The following is a 16692-nucleotide window of genomic DNA, read 5'->3' on the forward strand; positions in this document are numbered from 1 at the left end:
TTGCTTGCATTACCAAGAACTTTTTGAGAAAGTTTGTCTGCTTTTTTATAACAAATTGTTATCCGTACGATTTTTTTCTTTTTATACCCTTCACCTTCGTGAGAAGGGTATATATAAGTTTGTCATTCCGTTTGTAATTTCTACAATATAATTTTCCGACCCTATAAAGTATATATATTCCGAGTCCTTATAGATAGCGGAGTCGATTAAGCTATGTCCGTCTGTCTGTCTGTCCGTCTGTCTGTGTGTTTGTTGAAATCAATTTTCTGAAGACCCCAGATATCTTCAGGATCCAAATCTTCAATAATTCTGTTGGACATACTTTCGAGAAGTTTCCTATTGAAAATCAGCAAAATCGGTCCATAAATAACGGAGATATGAGCAAAAATCCGAGACAACCTCTGAAAATTTCATCAAAAAAGCAACAACAACACTGCTTATTGTATAAAAGGTTAGTTTTATTGCGATGTGTATTTTGTTTTTGTTTTTTTGTGTATGTATTTCGTTTCATATGTTTGGATGTCTGTGGTTTCATCGCCTTGTGTATTTTGTTTTTGTTTTTTTGTGTATATTGTTTCGAATGTTTGGATGGCTGTGGTTTCATTACGTTGTGTATTTTGTTTTTTCTGTTTTTTATTTCGTTTAGCATTGTTGTTGTTTCTCTTGTTTTGCTTAAGTTATGACAGTGTCGGGAATATGAAATAAATTGACATTTTATAAAATTAATATTTTTTAAACACAATATGGTGAAGGGTATATAAGATTCGGCAAAGGCGAATATAGACTTCTTACTTGTTATAAAATTAATTCGTCAATTATATTATACTTTTTCGTAAATTTTATAAAAAACTTATTCTCTAGTCAGTTCTAATAAAACAATACATAAATTTAAGTCGAGCGATTATTATTTTTCAAAAGAACCACTAAAAATTTAAACATTAGATGGAAAGAGAAATTGGAAAGCATGGGTGTTTCAATTTTAAAAAGGTATGACTGTATAGGTATGACAAAAAAACTTGAATGGAAATCATGTAACATCCCAGTAATGAAAACTTACAACTTAAGTTCAAAGGACTATAAAAAAATATTTTAAACTTTTTTATAAATTAACTTTAAGCGATATAAATGAGAGAATAAAAAAGTAAAAAAAAAATATTTAAAATTTTTTTTAGTAATTTTAAAATTATAATTTTGTTTTATGTAGAACCTTTACAAAGTGGCCTTTATTTAAAGGCATTTGCAAATGGAATTGAAAGCGTATTGGACGATTACTTAAATGATATAACAGAACTCGAGAGCAGATTCCTGCAAAATCCTTGCCAATCTTTAATGTTTATATATCAGAAATTGCAGGAATATGAACCGTTAGCATTGTATTTAAGCAAGTTAATACGTGGAATCCGAATACAAAAACTGCATGGCTGTGCTATTATACAATATTTGCATCAAAATTCGCTGCATGGTGATGATCGCATCAATAAAGCTGTTAAACGGTTAGTTATACATATTATGTATTTTGATTCGAAAAATAATAACACGGTCTTCTTAATTATATACTAAAGTATGAATCAACCAAAATTTAACAATTCTTATTCTTAATCGTCGCACAGTGCTTTAGAAAAATAGAGGGAAATAATTCTGTAACTTCTAATTGGTTAGCCCGATTTAAATGACATTACATGTGGTGAGAGGAGGTGTTGTCGAGTTTAAGTTCTGAACTTGGACCTCATAGGCCTCCAAAGTAACACACCTCGGATATGTACAATTTTTAAAACGATCCTATTTCTTCGTTTGTGGTCCGGTTTCAAAAGTTTATATATGAAATCTATAAATTATAAATTATCTCTTAAAGCTTAAGAGATATTCGCATTTGAAAATTAAATTTTCAACTTTTTTTACCCAACCTTGGTCAGATTTTTGGTAACTGTGGGTCCAAATATTTCCTAATTTTTCTCCATTTTTTGTTCAATTAACAACAAATGTTTTTTTAATAAAAAAAATAATTATATAAAAAGCGGAACTGAGTCAAAAGTTGTATGCATATAAAATTTAAAATAAAAACTAAAAAATCACATTTTTGGAATTTTTCAAAACTTTTTTGGGAATTGAGGGATTTGTGATAACAAATTTCACAATTTCTTTTTAGTTTTACATTCTCTAGGAAAAAGACTATATAACTTTAATTTTTCGTTAAAAAATATTCTTAAATAGACATTTTATTTAAATTTTAACATTTTTGTATTCGTAAAATTCAACAAAAAACTGTTTTGGCCACATTTTTTAAAAAGGTTTACATTAATTTTTGAATTGATAAAAAAATTTATGAATTTCTGAAAAGTATATCAGCAGATTTCACATATAAAAATATTTTGAAATCGAACTACAAACGAAGAAATAGGATTGTTTTATAAATTGTACATACTCGAGGTGTCTTACTTTAGGCCATGAGGTCCAATTTCAGAACCTAAACTCGATAACATCTCGTCTCTCCACATGTAACATTTCATTCAAATCGGACTAACCGTTTAAAAGTTACAGAATTATTTCCGTCTATTTTTTTCTATACCACTGTGCGTCGTTATCTTTAAAATTAATTGACCAATTAAAACAAAGTTTTGGATTTTCGGTTTTGGTTGCTTCTACATTTACATATAATTGTTGTGTTGTCAAGAATTTGCCAGATTTACAGCTCTAACTGTGCTGTAACTGACTAATATACAAAAGAGAAAATTTTATACTAAACATTATCTGAACTAATAATTAATGAAATAATTTTAGAATTCAATCTTCCGTGAATGTGGTGTTTCTTAAGCAACTTACTCATTGGATATTGTACGCCAAAATCGTTGATTCGTATGGAGAATTTTTTATTCAATGTGCTGAGAACCATTGTAATAGTACCCTAGGAAGTGAAAGAGGAACAAGCGCAGGTAGCGGAAAAAATGCTGCAACATCGATGTCGGTATGTTAAAAAATGTGCAGTTAGAAGAAAATATCACAAATTTACTACAAGATTGGCACAATCCGTTTTTAAATTGATTACTACAAAATATGTGTCATATTAAAATCTTTGATATAGTTTTGTCCAAAGAATAAAATAACAGTTATGCATTGAACACATTGAAGACAGCAGGCTACACGTCTACACGAACACAAATGCTGACCCTAAAGTTTGACATTTTGATAAATATTTCGACTACATCCATTTTTTCTTGAAATTCAAAACTAAAATTAATAAAAACAAAAATAGGAAAATGCAATAAAATACCAAATGCAGTTAACCAAAAGAATAAAAGAATTGAAAAATATAAACAGCTGTCTCTTGTTGATATGAATTTATAATTCAGTGGTGTCACTTTATCGTTTTTTGTTTTTACTTTAATAAAAAAATAACCGTATAAAATTTCAAAGTAATTAAGATTTAAACTATTATTTTGAGTAAAAATATATATGTTGTAATAATTTACGTACCTATTATTAATTAATTCCAATATGGTTATCAGAACTTCTCTCAATAAAGTAAAAAAAAATATATATTTTTTAAGCACTTACATTTTTTATTATATTAGCAACACTGTTTCTGTTTTGTGGTTGACAAAAATAGAAATTGGCTTAATTCGACTGCAGCGACAAAAGCAGTCGAGTGGTCATGTAGCTGTGCTGTCGTCAAAAGAATCGTCTTCATATAAACATGTGTATTTTATTTTTGACAGATTGCAGTTGGTAATCTGCAGTCTTCAATGTGTTCAATGCATTAGATAAAAAAGATTAAAAGTAAGAAAGAACATCAAATAAAGGGTGAACAAACAATATATACTCGGGGGAGTTTTCAAGTTTTTCCTACCGAGCACGTCCCCGGGTGGCAGATAGAGGGTGGTGATGGACCATCGGTCCTCTCCCAGCTTTAAAGTCACTTAAGCTGAGGGAGGGCAGATTGTCCACCACCTTGGAATATTATATTCCCCGCGGACCAAAAAACTGGAAAAAACAAACATGGAAAATAAAAAGATAAAAGTTACGATGCAGGGCCTAAATAACCCAGTACCGGCGGCAAGTGATGACTTACTCGCGAGTCACCTGTCGTCGTCATCCTGCAATCGTGAGCAAAATGCTACTACGGAGGTGGGTACCTTGGCCTCCGTGGCGGACAATGCGTCAAGTGTACAGCATGCCATTGGCAAAAACATAGGGGTGAAAGAGAAGGATGTCTCGGAGAGAGCTATAAGCAACCTCAGCCTTTAAATATAGGTGAGGACTCCGTCTCTGAGTCCTCAGATGATAATAACAACACCATTATAGCAAATCCCAAAAAGGATGAAGTGGAGCAAATGGTGAAACAGGTGAGTGATAGCATAGCTAAACTACCTATTACTAAGAAAAGACTATCTGGAGCACAGAGGAAAAAGTTGAAAAAGATGCTTCAGGAAATCATAGTTAGTCAATCCAACGACACTCCAAAGGAAAAATCTGACTCTCTCACAAGATCTGAGGCAAAGAGGAGGAGTTGACAACTGAGAACAAACGTAAGAAGAAAAAGAGCTTCCCGTCTTCTAATACACAGTCGAAGCCACGCCATACTTCACTCAAAGGAACCTCAAGTCAGAATCTTGCGAGTAAGGGTGACAACGCCAAGATAGATATTCCGAAGACGACCGAAGACGACGTCGGCGAAATCAACCTCGAAGGTACGGCTATCTCAAAAGAAGTTCCGAAAAGCGAGGAAAGAGAGACTAGACAGTGGAAAAGGAAAAGAGCCGCCATCTTACGCCGAAGTTGCCAGAAGAAGACACCGGGACGATCTCTGCTGTGCAGTTTACGATGCCGGTAATCCGACAGGCAAAATTCCATAGACCAACAGAGTATAATACAAGGTCTGGTCAACAGTAAGATAGTGGACCACGCAATCGCTTCAAAGGGCAAACAACCAATAGAGGGCGTGAGCTGCAAGTTCAGCATGGGCGTGATGCTGATGAGGTTTGAACCCAAAAGTACCTAGTGGAAAGTACCCCTCCTCCCTGGGACGGCGCTAAGCTGGGACTGGCAAAGAAGAGTGAGCTTCCGTTGCTCTTGAAGTCCACTGTCTACATAAAAGGATGGGGCAGTAAACTGGCTAATGACCGTATACTGGAAATTCATGGTGGCCAAAATGCTGAGTTGGCCGTGGAAAAATGGGAGTCAAATCCTAAATGCCAGGAAGTTACCACTAACTCGCCAAAAGAAGGTGCAGAAGGGCTGTCAAAACCGGCCCCAATAAGGAAACTAAAACACCTAAGACGGTACCCAAACCATTATTAGCAAGTACTGGTAATTTTGAGGAGTCATATCCTAAAAGCGAGGAGGAACTCACTCACTCGCCAGAAGACGGAACAGCAGTGCTGTCCAAAATTGGGAAAGTGTCGATTAAAAACTACTGAAAAGACTACTCTTCCTATGCCTGATAAGGACACCGCAGTGCCATCAATAGTACCCACTGCATCAATAGCCACTTCAGGTTACCCGGAGGAGTCAAACCCAACGAGCGGGGAGGTGATCAATAACTCGCTGGAAGACAGTTAAATGGATGACAACATCCATCGGAGCGAGACGGCTACCAACGCTCTGATGTCTAAAATTAACACAAGTAAGATACATATAACTTTAATCCAGGAACCTTGGACGATTAACAACAAGGTTTCTGGATTAAATCACGTAAATTTTCAACTTTTCTACGCTGATACAGGGTCTCGACCGAGAACATGTATCTTATGTCACAAGAAATTATGTTTTCTCCTCTCAACAGGATTATACACATCGGATGCAAGGTGCTGAAGTAAGGTCGTGGCAACATATTCCTTGCATTTGTTTACCTGCCTTTCGATTATCCGACACTACCACCAGTCGGAGCTGATGAAACTGGTTGAAGAGGAAAAATAAGAAAATTGTAATAGGTTGTGATGCCAACTCCCACCATGTAGCTTAGGGTAGTACAAACACTAATCAGAGAGGACAAGCCCTCATGGATTTCCTTAATACTAAAGACTTGATCACATCGAACTTAGGTAATAAAGTTACCTTCTTCAATAGAAGCAGAGAAGAAGTATTAGATATAATTATATGTTCAGAAGAGCTTATAAACGAAATTCCTTTTCTGACCATCGGTACATAAGATTCAAAATACAAAGCCGTTAAAGTTTCGGAATAAGTCTAAAACTAATTGGACAATGTTCAGTTCCTTACTAAAGAACGGTTTATGTCAGGACACTTTTCAATGTCGAAATAAAGAGGACATAGAAGCCAAGCTTGAAATGCACACAAGTGCCCTGGTTGAATCGTTCGTTCGAGGACCTTGGTTAGACACTTCGCACACTATTTAACCGGGCACGGCGTAAAAAGACCGCAGTATACTGGGATGAGTACGTAGTAAACTTGGTGAATTTAAGAAAATTGTTCGTAAAGCCAAACGAGACTCCTGGAAACTTTTCTGTGAACAGGTAGATAGCGTAAATGACGTATCGAAGATAAAAAAAATCCTATCCAAAACGCATGTCCAACCGGAATCTATGGTCGATGACACGGGCAGGAGGCTGAAGGATATGAAGGAGACAATGAAACTCCTAATTGACTCTCATTTCCCGCCCCGTGTATCAAATAGCATAGATGAACTGATATTGGAGGAAGGGGAGGCTAACACGGAAATTGTAATTACATCTGATATGGTTAAAGGGTCAATCAAGAGCTGCGCTCCCTATAAACTGCAGGGCCGGATGGCATTTTCCCGGCACTCCTACAGATGGAGGCGGGACTGATTTCTGTACATCTGTCTCAGATATTCACTGCATGCTTGAAATTCACATATACCCCTATTAAATGGCAGGATGCAAGGGTAATATTTATACCTAAGCCAGGGAAACCTAGCTATGCCACACCTAAGTCCTATCGACCAATAAATCTTACGTCCTTCCTACTTAAAAACTTGGAACGGATAGTCGATATTGTGGTTAAAAGCAGTATACCCAACAAAGACCTAAAATTTAAGCAGCATGCTTATGTAAAGGGTCGATCGAAACCGCTTTAAACGAAGTTGTTATAACAGCTAAATCTATACAATAATCTAGTTGGGGGGTTCTACATCAATGTCCAGGCTTAAATTGGGCTATTTCAACTGGATGCGTCCATAAAGCCATTGGACGGAGTGTAGTAGGGTTGGCTGTAAGCAGCCCGTTACAGTCCTTATGGCGGCGTTTTGGCAGCCGTCTTTTCATAGGGCCTCTGCTGATTTACGCCTTGTGAGATCTGAGTGGCAATGGCGGTTAATGCTGTTGTGGTGCTGTGCTGTTTTGGAAACCATGCCGGTGACGAGCTGGTGTTAGGTAGCTGGACATCTGGGGGAGAAGCGCCTCTAGAGTCTTCGCGACTGGTGATAGGAGGGATATCGGCCTGTATGATTATCCCTTCGTCGCGTCTTTCCCAGGTTTTAAGATGGGAATGACTCTACCCTTTTTCCAGGCTTCGGGTATTACGAGGCTGCTCACTGACTTGTTGAAAACCGTAGTCAGGTACTCAACTCCCCGCTCGCAAAGGTGTTTTAACATCGGCATGGACAAGACGCATATCGCCGTCTAATAAAGTCCTGATATCGGGACGGTAGCCTGCTGGACAGCTGGCTACTGGCGGAATATAGTCATTATAGAGCTCTATGTCGGTTTCTCCCGATCTAACTGCAATACCTTGAACTTCAAGTCGGTTCTGGCAAACGGTGCAGAACCATTGCCCGGGATTTAATTCAATTCCGGCACGGACCAAAAAGATGCGGAGCAGCAATGCCGGAAGATGTTGCTCTCGACATAGGTGAATCCTTCGATAGCAAGCTATATACACTGGCGGTATGCATTGACATCGAAGGCGCTTTCAATACTCTTATCCAATCCCTACACCAGTTTTATGTTGACCGGGTGCTCCGTAACTGGATCAACTACATGCTAAGGAACAGATGGATAAGCTGCGAGATGTACGATATTACTATTAGAATAAGGTATTTCGCTATATATCACATGGTGGAATTTTGTCACCTTTACTCTGGGTTACTACGATTAATAACCTCCTAAGGACCTTAACTGAGAAAGGACTTAGTCCTGTCTGCTATGCAGACGATGTCGTAATACTTTTAAAGGAAAGGATCCAAATTATTTGTGTAGAAGAGCTGAGGAGGCTCTGAAAACGGCCTTGAGAGGCCTCAATGTTAACCCGGCGAAGACTGAAATCTGTCTTTAGCTTATGCTTCAATAATCTGGTGGACACAAAAAGTGTATTATCAAACTACTACAGGGAGTTCAGCGTACATGCTGCTTGGGTATAAGTGGTGCCATGTATACTACTTCAACCAAAGCTCTGGAAACGTTGCTAGATATTCGGCGCTTACAGCCGAAAGTCTCTTTACTTTAGGCGATCTGGCCATAAGCGGTTATAGGACACGTCATCAATGTATACTGGGCACATTGGAAGGTTATACACAATCATCGGACGTGACTGATCGCATACCACACACAGTATATGACGGAAACTTTGAAACGCTGATCCCAGATAGAATGTCTTGGTCAAGCGGAAAACTAGAGCAAATACCAGTAGGAATCCGTTGTTATACGGATGGCTGTAAACTGGGGGATAAAGTGGGCCTGGGGTTCTATATTGAAGACCCAGAAACAGAAATATACCACCGTTTACCTAATAATAACACAAGCTTCCAGGCAGAAGTCCGAGCAATAACGGAATGTGTAAATTGGATTAGAACAAATATAGCGTCCACGGCCCTTAATATATTCACCGACAGCCAGAAGGCAATTAGGGCAATATCAGGTGGTAGAGTTAAATCTAAGACCGTATTGGTTTGTAAGAAAGCTTTAACTGAATACTCTCCCAGAGGTAAGGTTTACAGGCCACTCGGGAGTAATCGGCAACTAAAGGGCGAATGTAATAGCTTTAAAGGGAAGGGAGCTAGAGGTCGTTAACCTGACGAACGCAAAACCTTTCGACGCAATAAAAGCTGAATTAAAAATATGGGTGAGAGAATCCCATAAGGCCGCTTGGAATAATGAAACTGTGGGTAGAACCACAAAGATTCTATGGGGTGACCCTGATGAGAACAAGACGAGAAATCTCCTCAAAATGAGGAAGTCTGAAGTTATTATGATGGTACGTATTCTGAGTTGACACACAGGATTACGAGCACATCTATACAAAATTGGCCGTACGGATTCAGACGAATGTAGAGCATGTGGAGAGGACAGTGAAACTCTGGAGCACTTTCTTTGCCACTGTCAAGCATTCGTCGAAGTTTGATCCAAGTATCTTGGAAGTGATGTTATTCCGGAAATAACATTCCTGACTAACACTGATTGGAAAATTCTTAGCAATTACGTCCAGGAAACTGACTTTCTGAACATTGATAAATAATATACTCAGTGAACAATTTTTTTTTTAATGAAAAGGAGCGCACAACAGGTCGGATAGTGACCTAGGTGTATTTCTTCGGATTTGATATACTATACATTCTCCTATCAACCTAACCTAACAATATATCAAAGATAAAATATTGGTGTTGTAGAGCAGGGTTGTATTCAAAATCCAATATCGTAACACTCCTCCTTAACACACATATATTTTAAATAAAAATTATAAATAAATTACTAAATTTACAAAGCCTAATACTTCTACTAATTTAATAACATTATCTTTAGATGAATTCTTTGTCAATACATCAAAAATATTAGAATTACAACTACAATATTGTAAATCAATTAATCCTTTAGAAAATACATTTCTAATAGGATGATACTTTATATCTATGTACATATATGTTTACTTCTAATATGATAAATAGGATTCTTAACTAAATGTATAGCGCCAAGGTTGTCTCCATATATTAGAATCATCCTTGGGCAATGGATTTGTACACTCAGGAGTTTCTTCAAGAATACGGCTTCCTTTGCTGCTGACGATAGCACCATATATTCAGCCTCTGTGCTACTCAAGGCCACTGTAGATTGCTTCTTAGATTCCCATTGGGTCGACCTTCTGGCAGTTATCATTTTCACTTATAAATTGGAATTTGAGTTTCAACGGAGTATATACTGGACGGCACTCCTCCATTTTGTATTCATGTAGAAATTCTCTAATATATTTATTCTGATGAATTGTAGTTTGACCAGTGGCGCCATCTACCCCAATTTCAATGCTAATTAAATGTTTAGCGGGACCTTTATCAACTACAGATACCTTTTCAGATTTTGAGCAATATTTCACATTTTGGCAACTCAAGCCGTTCTTGGTGGTTAAAAAGGGGCTTAAATATAAAAGTATCTTGATGGACAGATAAAATAAGTTGAATTTAAAACTAAAATTTCAAGAAATGTAAAAATTTCGAAAATTAATTTTAAATTTAGGTACAGTACACTGAAAATAATCCATGCTTAACTTTACGAAAAAAAATTTCGTAACTACTTTTTTCGTAATATATACGAAAATTTCGTGTATAATGCGAAATATTGTTTAATCAACCCCTTTTCTAATTTTACGAAAGTACGAAAACCTGTCGTAATATCTTTTTTCGTATATATTAAGAAACTTTGTTTTCTTTATTTAACGAAAGTAAAGAATTTTTTTCGTAACAAGATTATTTAGTAATATACAAGAATTATGTTTGATTTCACAAAAAAAATTATTTTGTTACGATTTTTTTTTTTTTTTATTTTCGTAATTTTAAGGGAGTTAAATTAAACGTAATTGTTTTTTTAAAAACATAACAAATTTGTTTTTTTTTTTAATTCGCAATCTTTTTCTAAATTTACAATAATTATTTTAAAAGAACTAAAATATTTATGTCTTTAAAAAAATCGTAAAATGAATAAATTTTTGTTTTCTAAAATTATATAAAATTATTTTGCATTTTACTAAAATATTTCGTACAATGTCGCATATATTACGAAAGAATTTCGTGGTGCGAAACCACGAAGCATTTCGTAGAATGTACAACATTTTTCGTGTATATTAGGCATGGATTATTTTCAGTGTACTGTTTGGGAATTAATACTAGTATCAGAGATGGGGGTAGTGCACTAAATTATTAGTTAAATCAATATTTAACTATCACTAAATATTATTTCAAAAAATATATTTTTCACTAATTTTCGGGAGCTTAGTGGTAGTGAAGCTTATATTTTTAGCACTAATATTTTTTAGTGATAATGTTTTTTTTTAACTATAACTCAATTGAGTGGTAGTGTAGAAAAAAGCACTACACTCAAATAGTTCAAAATTTGAACAGTCACTAACAAAAGGCTTTAATAATTTTCTTTGCATTTTTTTTATGAAAATTAAAGAATTTGTAAGACAATAAATGATGAAATTTTTTAAAAGATACATCTATTAAAATGGAAAATACAGATTTTTTTAGCGATGACACTATGATGGACCCTACATATGCAGTTACCCCAACAACATCTCATGCTTTAAAAAGAAATGGTTGAAACACCTAAATTCCAAAACTTTTGCCTTCTGCTCTAGTATAACGATTTTTTTCTTTAGCGGAATGGTGAACTCTCCTTGGAGTAATAAATTAATTGTTCAATTTTGTATCTCGATTGTCACTTCAGCTGCGTTGCCAAAATGATGTGGTTACTGGATGTTTTTTAGGCAATAGCTTGGAAATTTTGTAAATAATGAACGTTTTACTCATTAATAATATTCGTCCAATGAGTTTTTGGTTGACTTAAACCATTTTTTAGACTGACCTGTTAACTTAAACTTTCAAATGAGTGAAACATTTTTCTGTTGAACAAAAAATAGTGCAGGAATATTTTTTGAACTAATAATTTAGTGTAGAAAAAAATATTTTACTAAGGCTGTAAAAGCAAATATTTTAACTATTTTTAAAATATTTTTAGTTAAAAATGTTAAATATCACTATCACTATTGTTGAGTGAGGCTTATATTTTTCAATTCAACTTAATAAAAGTAGTGAATAATTTTGAACTACCACTAATTATTAGTTATAGTTAAAAATTAGTGCACTACCCCATTTCTGACTACACTGAAAATAATCCATGCCTAATATACACAAAAAATGTTGTACATTGTACGAAATGCTTCGTGGTTTCGCACCACGAAATTCTTTCATAATACATACAGTGTCTCTCATAAGTATTCGAATTTAGGTAAACTATGAAAAGAAACCAAATTTAATAATATATTTTGTGTGGAAAATAAATAAATTAATTTGTTATATTGTCTAGATAGTCCTTAGTTTTGATATCACGCCTCTTAAAACTTGAAAACTTTACATTTACTTAAATTAGTTGTGTTTTTTTAAAAAAAAGTCCATAAAACTACTTCACAAAAGTATGCGAATTTTTCCTGTATTTCATATTTGATCATATTATACGATACACAAATTTTAGAATCGCACGGTTTTATGCTTAATATTGTTTTAAGGGGTTACTATCAACCGCATGGATATATTTTTGACCCATTTGGTCCACAATTTTGGGGGATTTGTACCCTCTTTTCATGTAATATCATTAAAATGGCGATTTTTGGCTATATTTGTAATGTTTTCACCCTTTTTCCAGAGATAAAACCAAAATTCAATATTGGAATTTAATAGAACCCATAGGGTATCTAAAAATAATATTTTTTGTTATAAGGATCTGTACTTAAAAGTTCCAAGATGTATTTTTGGTATCGTTTTTCAGTTTCTAATTTAATTATCTGGATCATAAGTCCCTTTTCGTACATCTAGGGACGATATTTTCCGACAAAGTTGTCTAGTGTATATTCATGTACATATTGGCACTAATGTATTTTAAATTTTCAATATATTATAGCGGTATACAACCCCAAAACATGCCTTAACAAAACGTCATCCTATATAGTAGATTCCAGTTTTTACTACTCGTAACTTTCACGCTTATGTTGCCCGTTACAATAACACTGTAAGTCCTAAATTTTGGTTTTAATTTGATCATAGTAAATAATATTTAAACACATATCAACATTTTTGATGTAATCATAATGATATCGTGCCATGCAGCATGGAGACCATTGGTATATAAAAATAATGATTTTACTATTTTGAATGGTGCTTCTTCGAGGCATGTTTTGGAGTTGTACACTTATACAACACATTGAAAACTTAAAATATATAAAAGCTGATATCTAAAAGAATATATACCAGAAAACTTTCCCGGAAAATAGTTGATCCTAGTATTATAAAAATGGACTTAAGTTCCAATATATTGAATTAGCGACAGAAAAATGATCCGAATAATTTATCTTGGAACGTTTAAATACAGATTCTTGTAACAAAAAATATTATTTTTAGATACCCCAAGGGGTCTTTTAAGTCCCAATATCAAATTTTTGTTTTATCTCTGGAAAAAAGGATAAAAATTTACAATTATGGCCAAAAATCGCTATTTTAATGATATTACATGAAAACAGGGTACAAATTCCCCAAAATTGTGGACCAAATGGGCCAAAAATATATCCTTTCCGTGGATAGTAACCCCTTAAAACAATATTACGCATAAAAACCATTTGATTCTAAAATTTGTGTTGCGTATAATATGATCAAATATGAAATACAGGAAAAATTCGTATACTTTTGTAAGGCAATTTCATGGACTTTTTTTTTAAAAAGCACAATTAATTTAAGTCAATGCAAAATTTTCAAGATTTAAAAAGCGTGATATCAAACATAAGGACTATCTAGACAATATAACAAATTAATTTATTTAATTTGCACACAAAATATATTATTATATTTGGTTTCTTTTTATAGTTTACCCAATTTCGAATAATTATGAGAGACACTGTATATACGAAATTGTACGAAATATTTTAGTAAAATGCAAAATAATTTTATATAATTTTAGAAAAAAAAATTTGTTCATTTCATAAATATGTTAGTTCTTTTAAATTAATTATTGTAAATTTAGAAAAAGATTGCGAATTAAAAAAACTAATTTTTTATGTTTTTAAAACAAAAACATATAAAAATAAATTTAAAATTACGTTTAATTTAACTCGCTTAAAATTACGAAAATAAAAAAAAAAATCGTAACGAAATAATTTTTTTTTGTGAAATCAAAAATAATTCTTGTATATTACTAAATATTTTTGTTACTTATTTACTTTCGTTAAATATTACATGCCTTAACGAAATTATTTTTGTAAAAGAAAACAAAGTTTCTTAATATATACAAAAAAGGATATTACGACAGATTTTCGTACTTTCGTAAAATTAGAAAGGGGTTGATTAAACAATATTTCGTATTATACACGAAATTGTCGTATATATTACGAAAAAAGTAGTTACGAAATTTTTTTTCGTAAAGTTAAGCATGGATTATTTTCAGTGTATTATATAGACTCAACACGATCTATTGCAAAAAATAAAACAGATTGTTTTTAAATGAGGAATATTTTTTAATTCATTACCTTTTCTAAAATCTAATACGTTTATTTTATGAAAAATATTTTAAAGAATATTCTTTCTGATGTTTTAATATGATAGGGTGCATTTTATCTAAACTTACGTTACAGTAAACTACCTACAATTCAAACTGAATTTTTATTATACCCTTCATCTTCGTGAGAAGGGTATATATAAGTTTGCCTTTGTATTTTGTTTTTCAGTTTTGAGTATTTCGTTTCGTATGTTTGGATGGCTGTGTGTTTCATTGCCTTGTGTATATTGTTTTTGTTTTCTTGGTGTATTGAATTTCGTATGTTTGAATGTCTGTTGGTTTCATTGCGTTGTATTTTGTTTTTATCTATATTTCGTTTCGTATGTTTGGATGTCTGGTGGTTTTACTGCCTTGTGTATTTTGTTTTTTGTGTGTTTATATCGTTTAGCGTTGTTGTTGTTCATTATGTTTTGCTATTGCTATAATAATAATATAGTCAGGAAAATTAATTTTAAAATACACTATGGTGAAGGGTATATAAGATTCGGCACAGCCGAATATAGCACTCTTACTTGTTTTTTTTTTAGATTTTGTAAACTTTTTGTGTTAAATTTAACTTATATTAGCATTATTTCACAAGTCCATCAATATACTTTGATATTTAAGCCCCTTTTCAACCACCAAAACTAATTTTTTAGATAATTTAACCATTAGAAGTCATTTCTTTCCTCTGATTTCAGGATCCATATGGTCAATCAAGCTTCGAAAAAAACAAATGTTTACATAAAAATTAAAGTAAAAAGTATATTTTTATATTAAGAATTTCATTTATAATTACAAATTACAGTGTAATACTGTGAATCGTTTCTATTATTTTTTCCTATGCCAAATTTTTTAAATTCCAATAAAATACGATGAAGCAAAAAAACTTAAAAACTCCATATATCATAGCAAAGAAGTCCTAAATACCTTTTATTTAAGATACAAATTCTAACGGGTAGTTTTTGAGAAAATTTAGTTTTCACCACAAAATAAAGTCGTTGCTATAATTTTTTTTACCACTGTACTTCATCGGTCAAATCACTATTAAGATACGCCGTGGATATATATATAGGTACATGGAGCTCATATTCCGCTGCATGGGCAATTACCATTCTCGGTATAGTTTATGCCATATGTTTGTGCATAGTCCTTAGCAACTAATCTGGACTTAGAACGTTCGATAGGCCATCCTTGTTCTTCTTTATGGCATATACCCTCTTACATTCTATAACCTTCTGATCATGTGGCAACTCCGATAACTCCCATCGCACTTAACCAATATTGAGAGTACTCATCCGATAAAGTTTCGTTCACTGTTGCAAGAACTTTAATATTTTCGGCACATATCAGGTTTATTGTATTATACTGTTTTTACGGTTTTCCTGGTTAACATTTTCGCACGAACTGGTTTTATAAGGTTAATTGCTGTGATCACCATTTATAATTGTGTTTTTGCAGTTTATCTCTGAGAGAAACCTTTATGTTAGATTTTTTTGATAAGTGGTTGAGAGAAACCGAAAAGAAAAACAAAATAACTCGCTACAATTGAATTTTGTAAACATTTTTTAAAAGGTCTGCTTATGATTTTTATTTTTAAAAGCGAAACAATAAATCGCAAATGTAAATACACGATTAGGACATACATACACACATACTATCTTCAAAAATCATAGTAAACAACCCAACAAACCAAAAGGCTTTAAAATTCGTTTATAACAAATTTACTACCATAAGCGTTAGGTTTACAAAACTATTATGATAATTATTGTAAAAGGCTTGTTAACAATTATTTTATCAAGAAAATTGAACCTTTGTGATAATATTCCTAGTTGCAGTTTACAACATGCTTAGAAGCGCAATTATGAAATAAGCTTACTGAAAACTAGTTTTTGAAACATAATTGAGTAAGCTTATTTTCGTAACATTTTTATAAGCTTATTAATTCAATTAAAACAATAATTTTTTTGTTTCATACATATTTTTTATTTTTCATTACTTTATTGATATTTTTCAATTATACTTTTTATGAACACGTCCTCCCTCAATCCTATACAAAAAGCGGCATCTATAAAATAAAAAAAGCACATTGTTTTATTATGTGGCATTTTTTATATATTAATTAAATTACCTTTTTTAAACACAAATTTTATAGTACTTTATTTTATAAAATTACACTCTTAAACACTTAAAAACACTGCCTTTGCCAAAC

The 16692-nt window shown here is 33.1% G+C and overlaps 1 protein-coding gene across 1 annotated transcript in view; it reads left to right on the plus strand.

Moving 5' to 3' along the window:
• Positions 1-16692, plus strand: part of LOC119605420 (gamma-tubulin complex component 4 homolog) — a 97716-nt gene that overhangs the window by 29046 nt on the left and 51978 nt on the right. The window contains exons 3-4 of the mRNA XM_037958522.1: positions 1205-1493; positions 2779-2962. Of these exons, the coding sequence (XP_037814450.1) occupies positions 1205-1493; positions 2779-2962 (473 nt within the window). The remainder of the gene's footprint in view (positions 1-1204; positions 1494-2778; positions 2963-16692) is intronic.

This window comes from Lucilia sericata, unplaced genomic scaffold (genome assembly GCF_015586225.1).
Source record: "Lucilia sericata isolate MDLA Ls3-8-SP2 unplaced genomic scaffold, ASM1558622v1 Contig000483F_arrow, whole genome shotgun sequence".
NCBI classification, from domain to species: Eukaryota; Metazoa; Arthropoda; class Insecta; order Diptera; family Calliphoridae; genus Lucilia; species Lucilia sericata.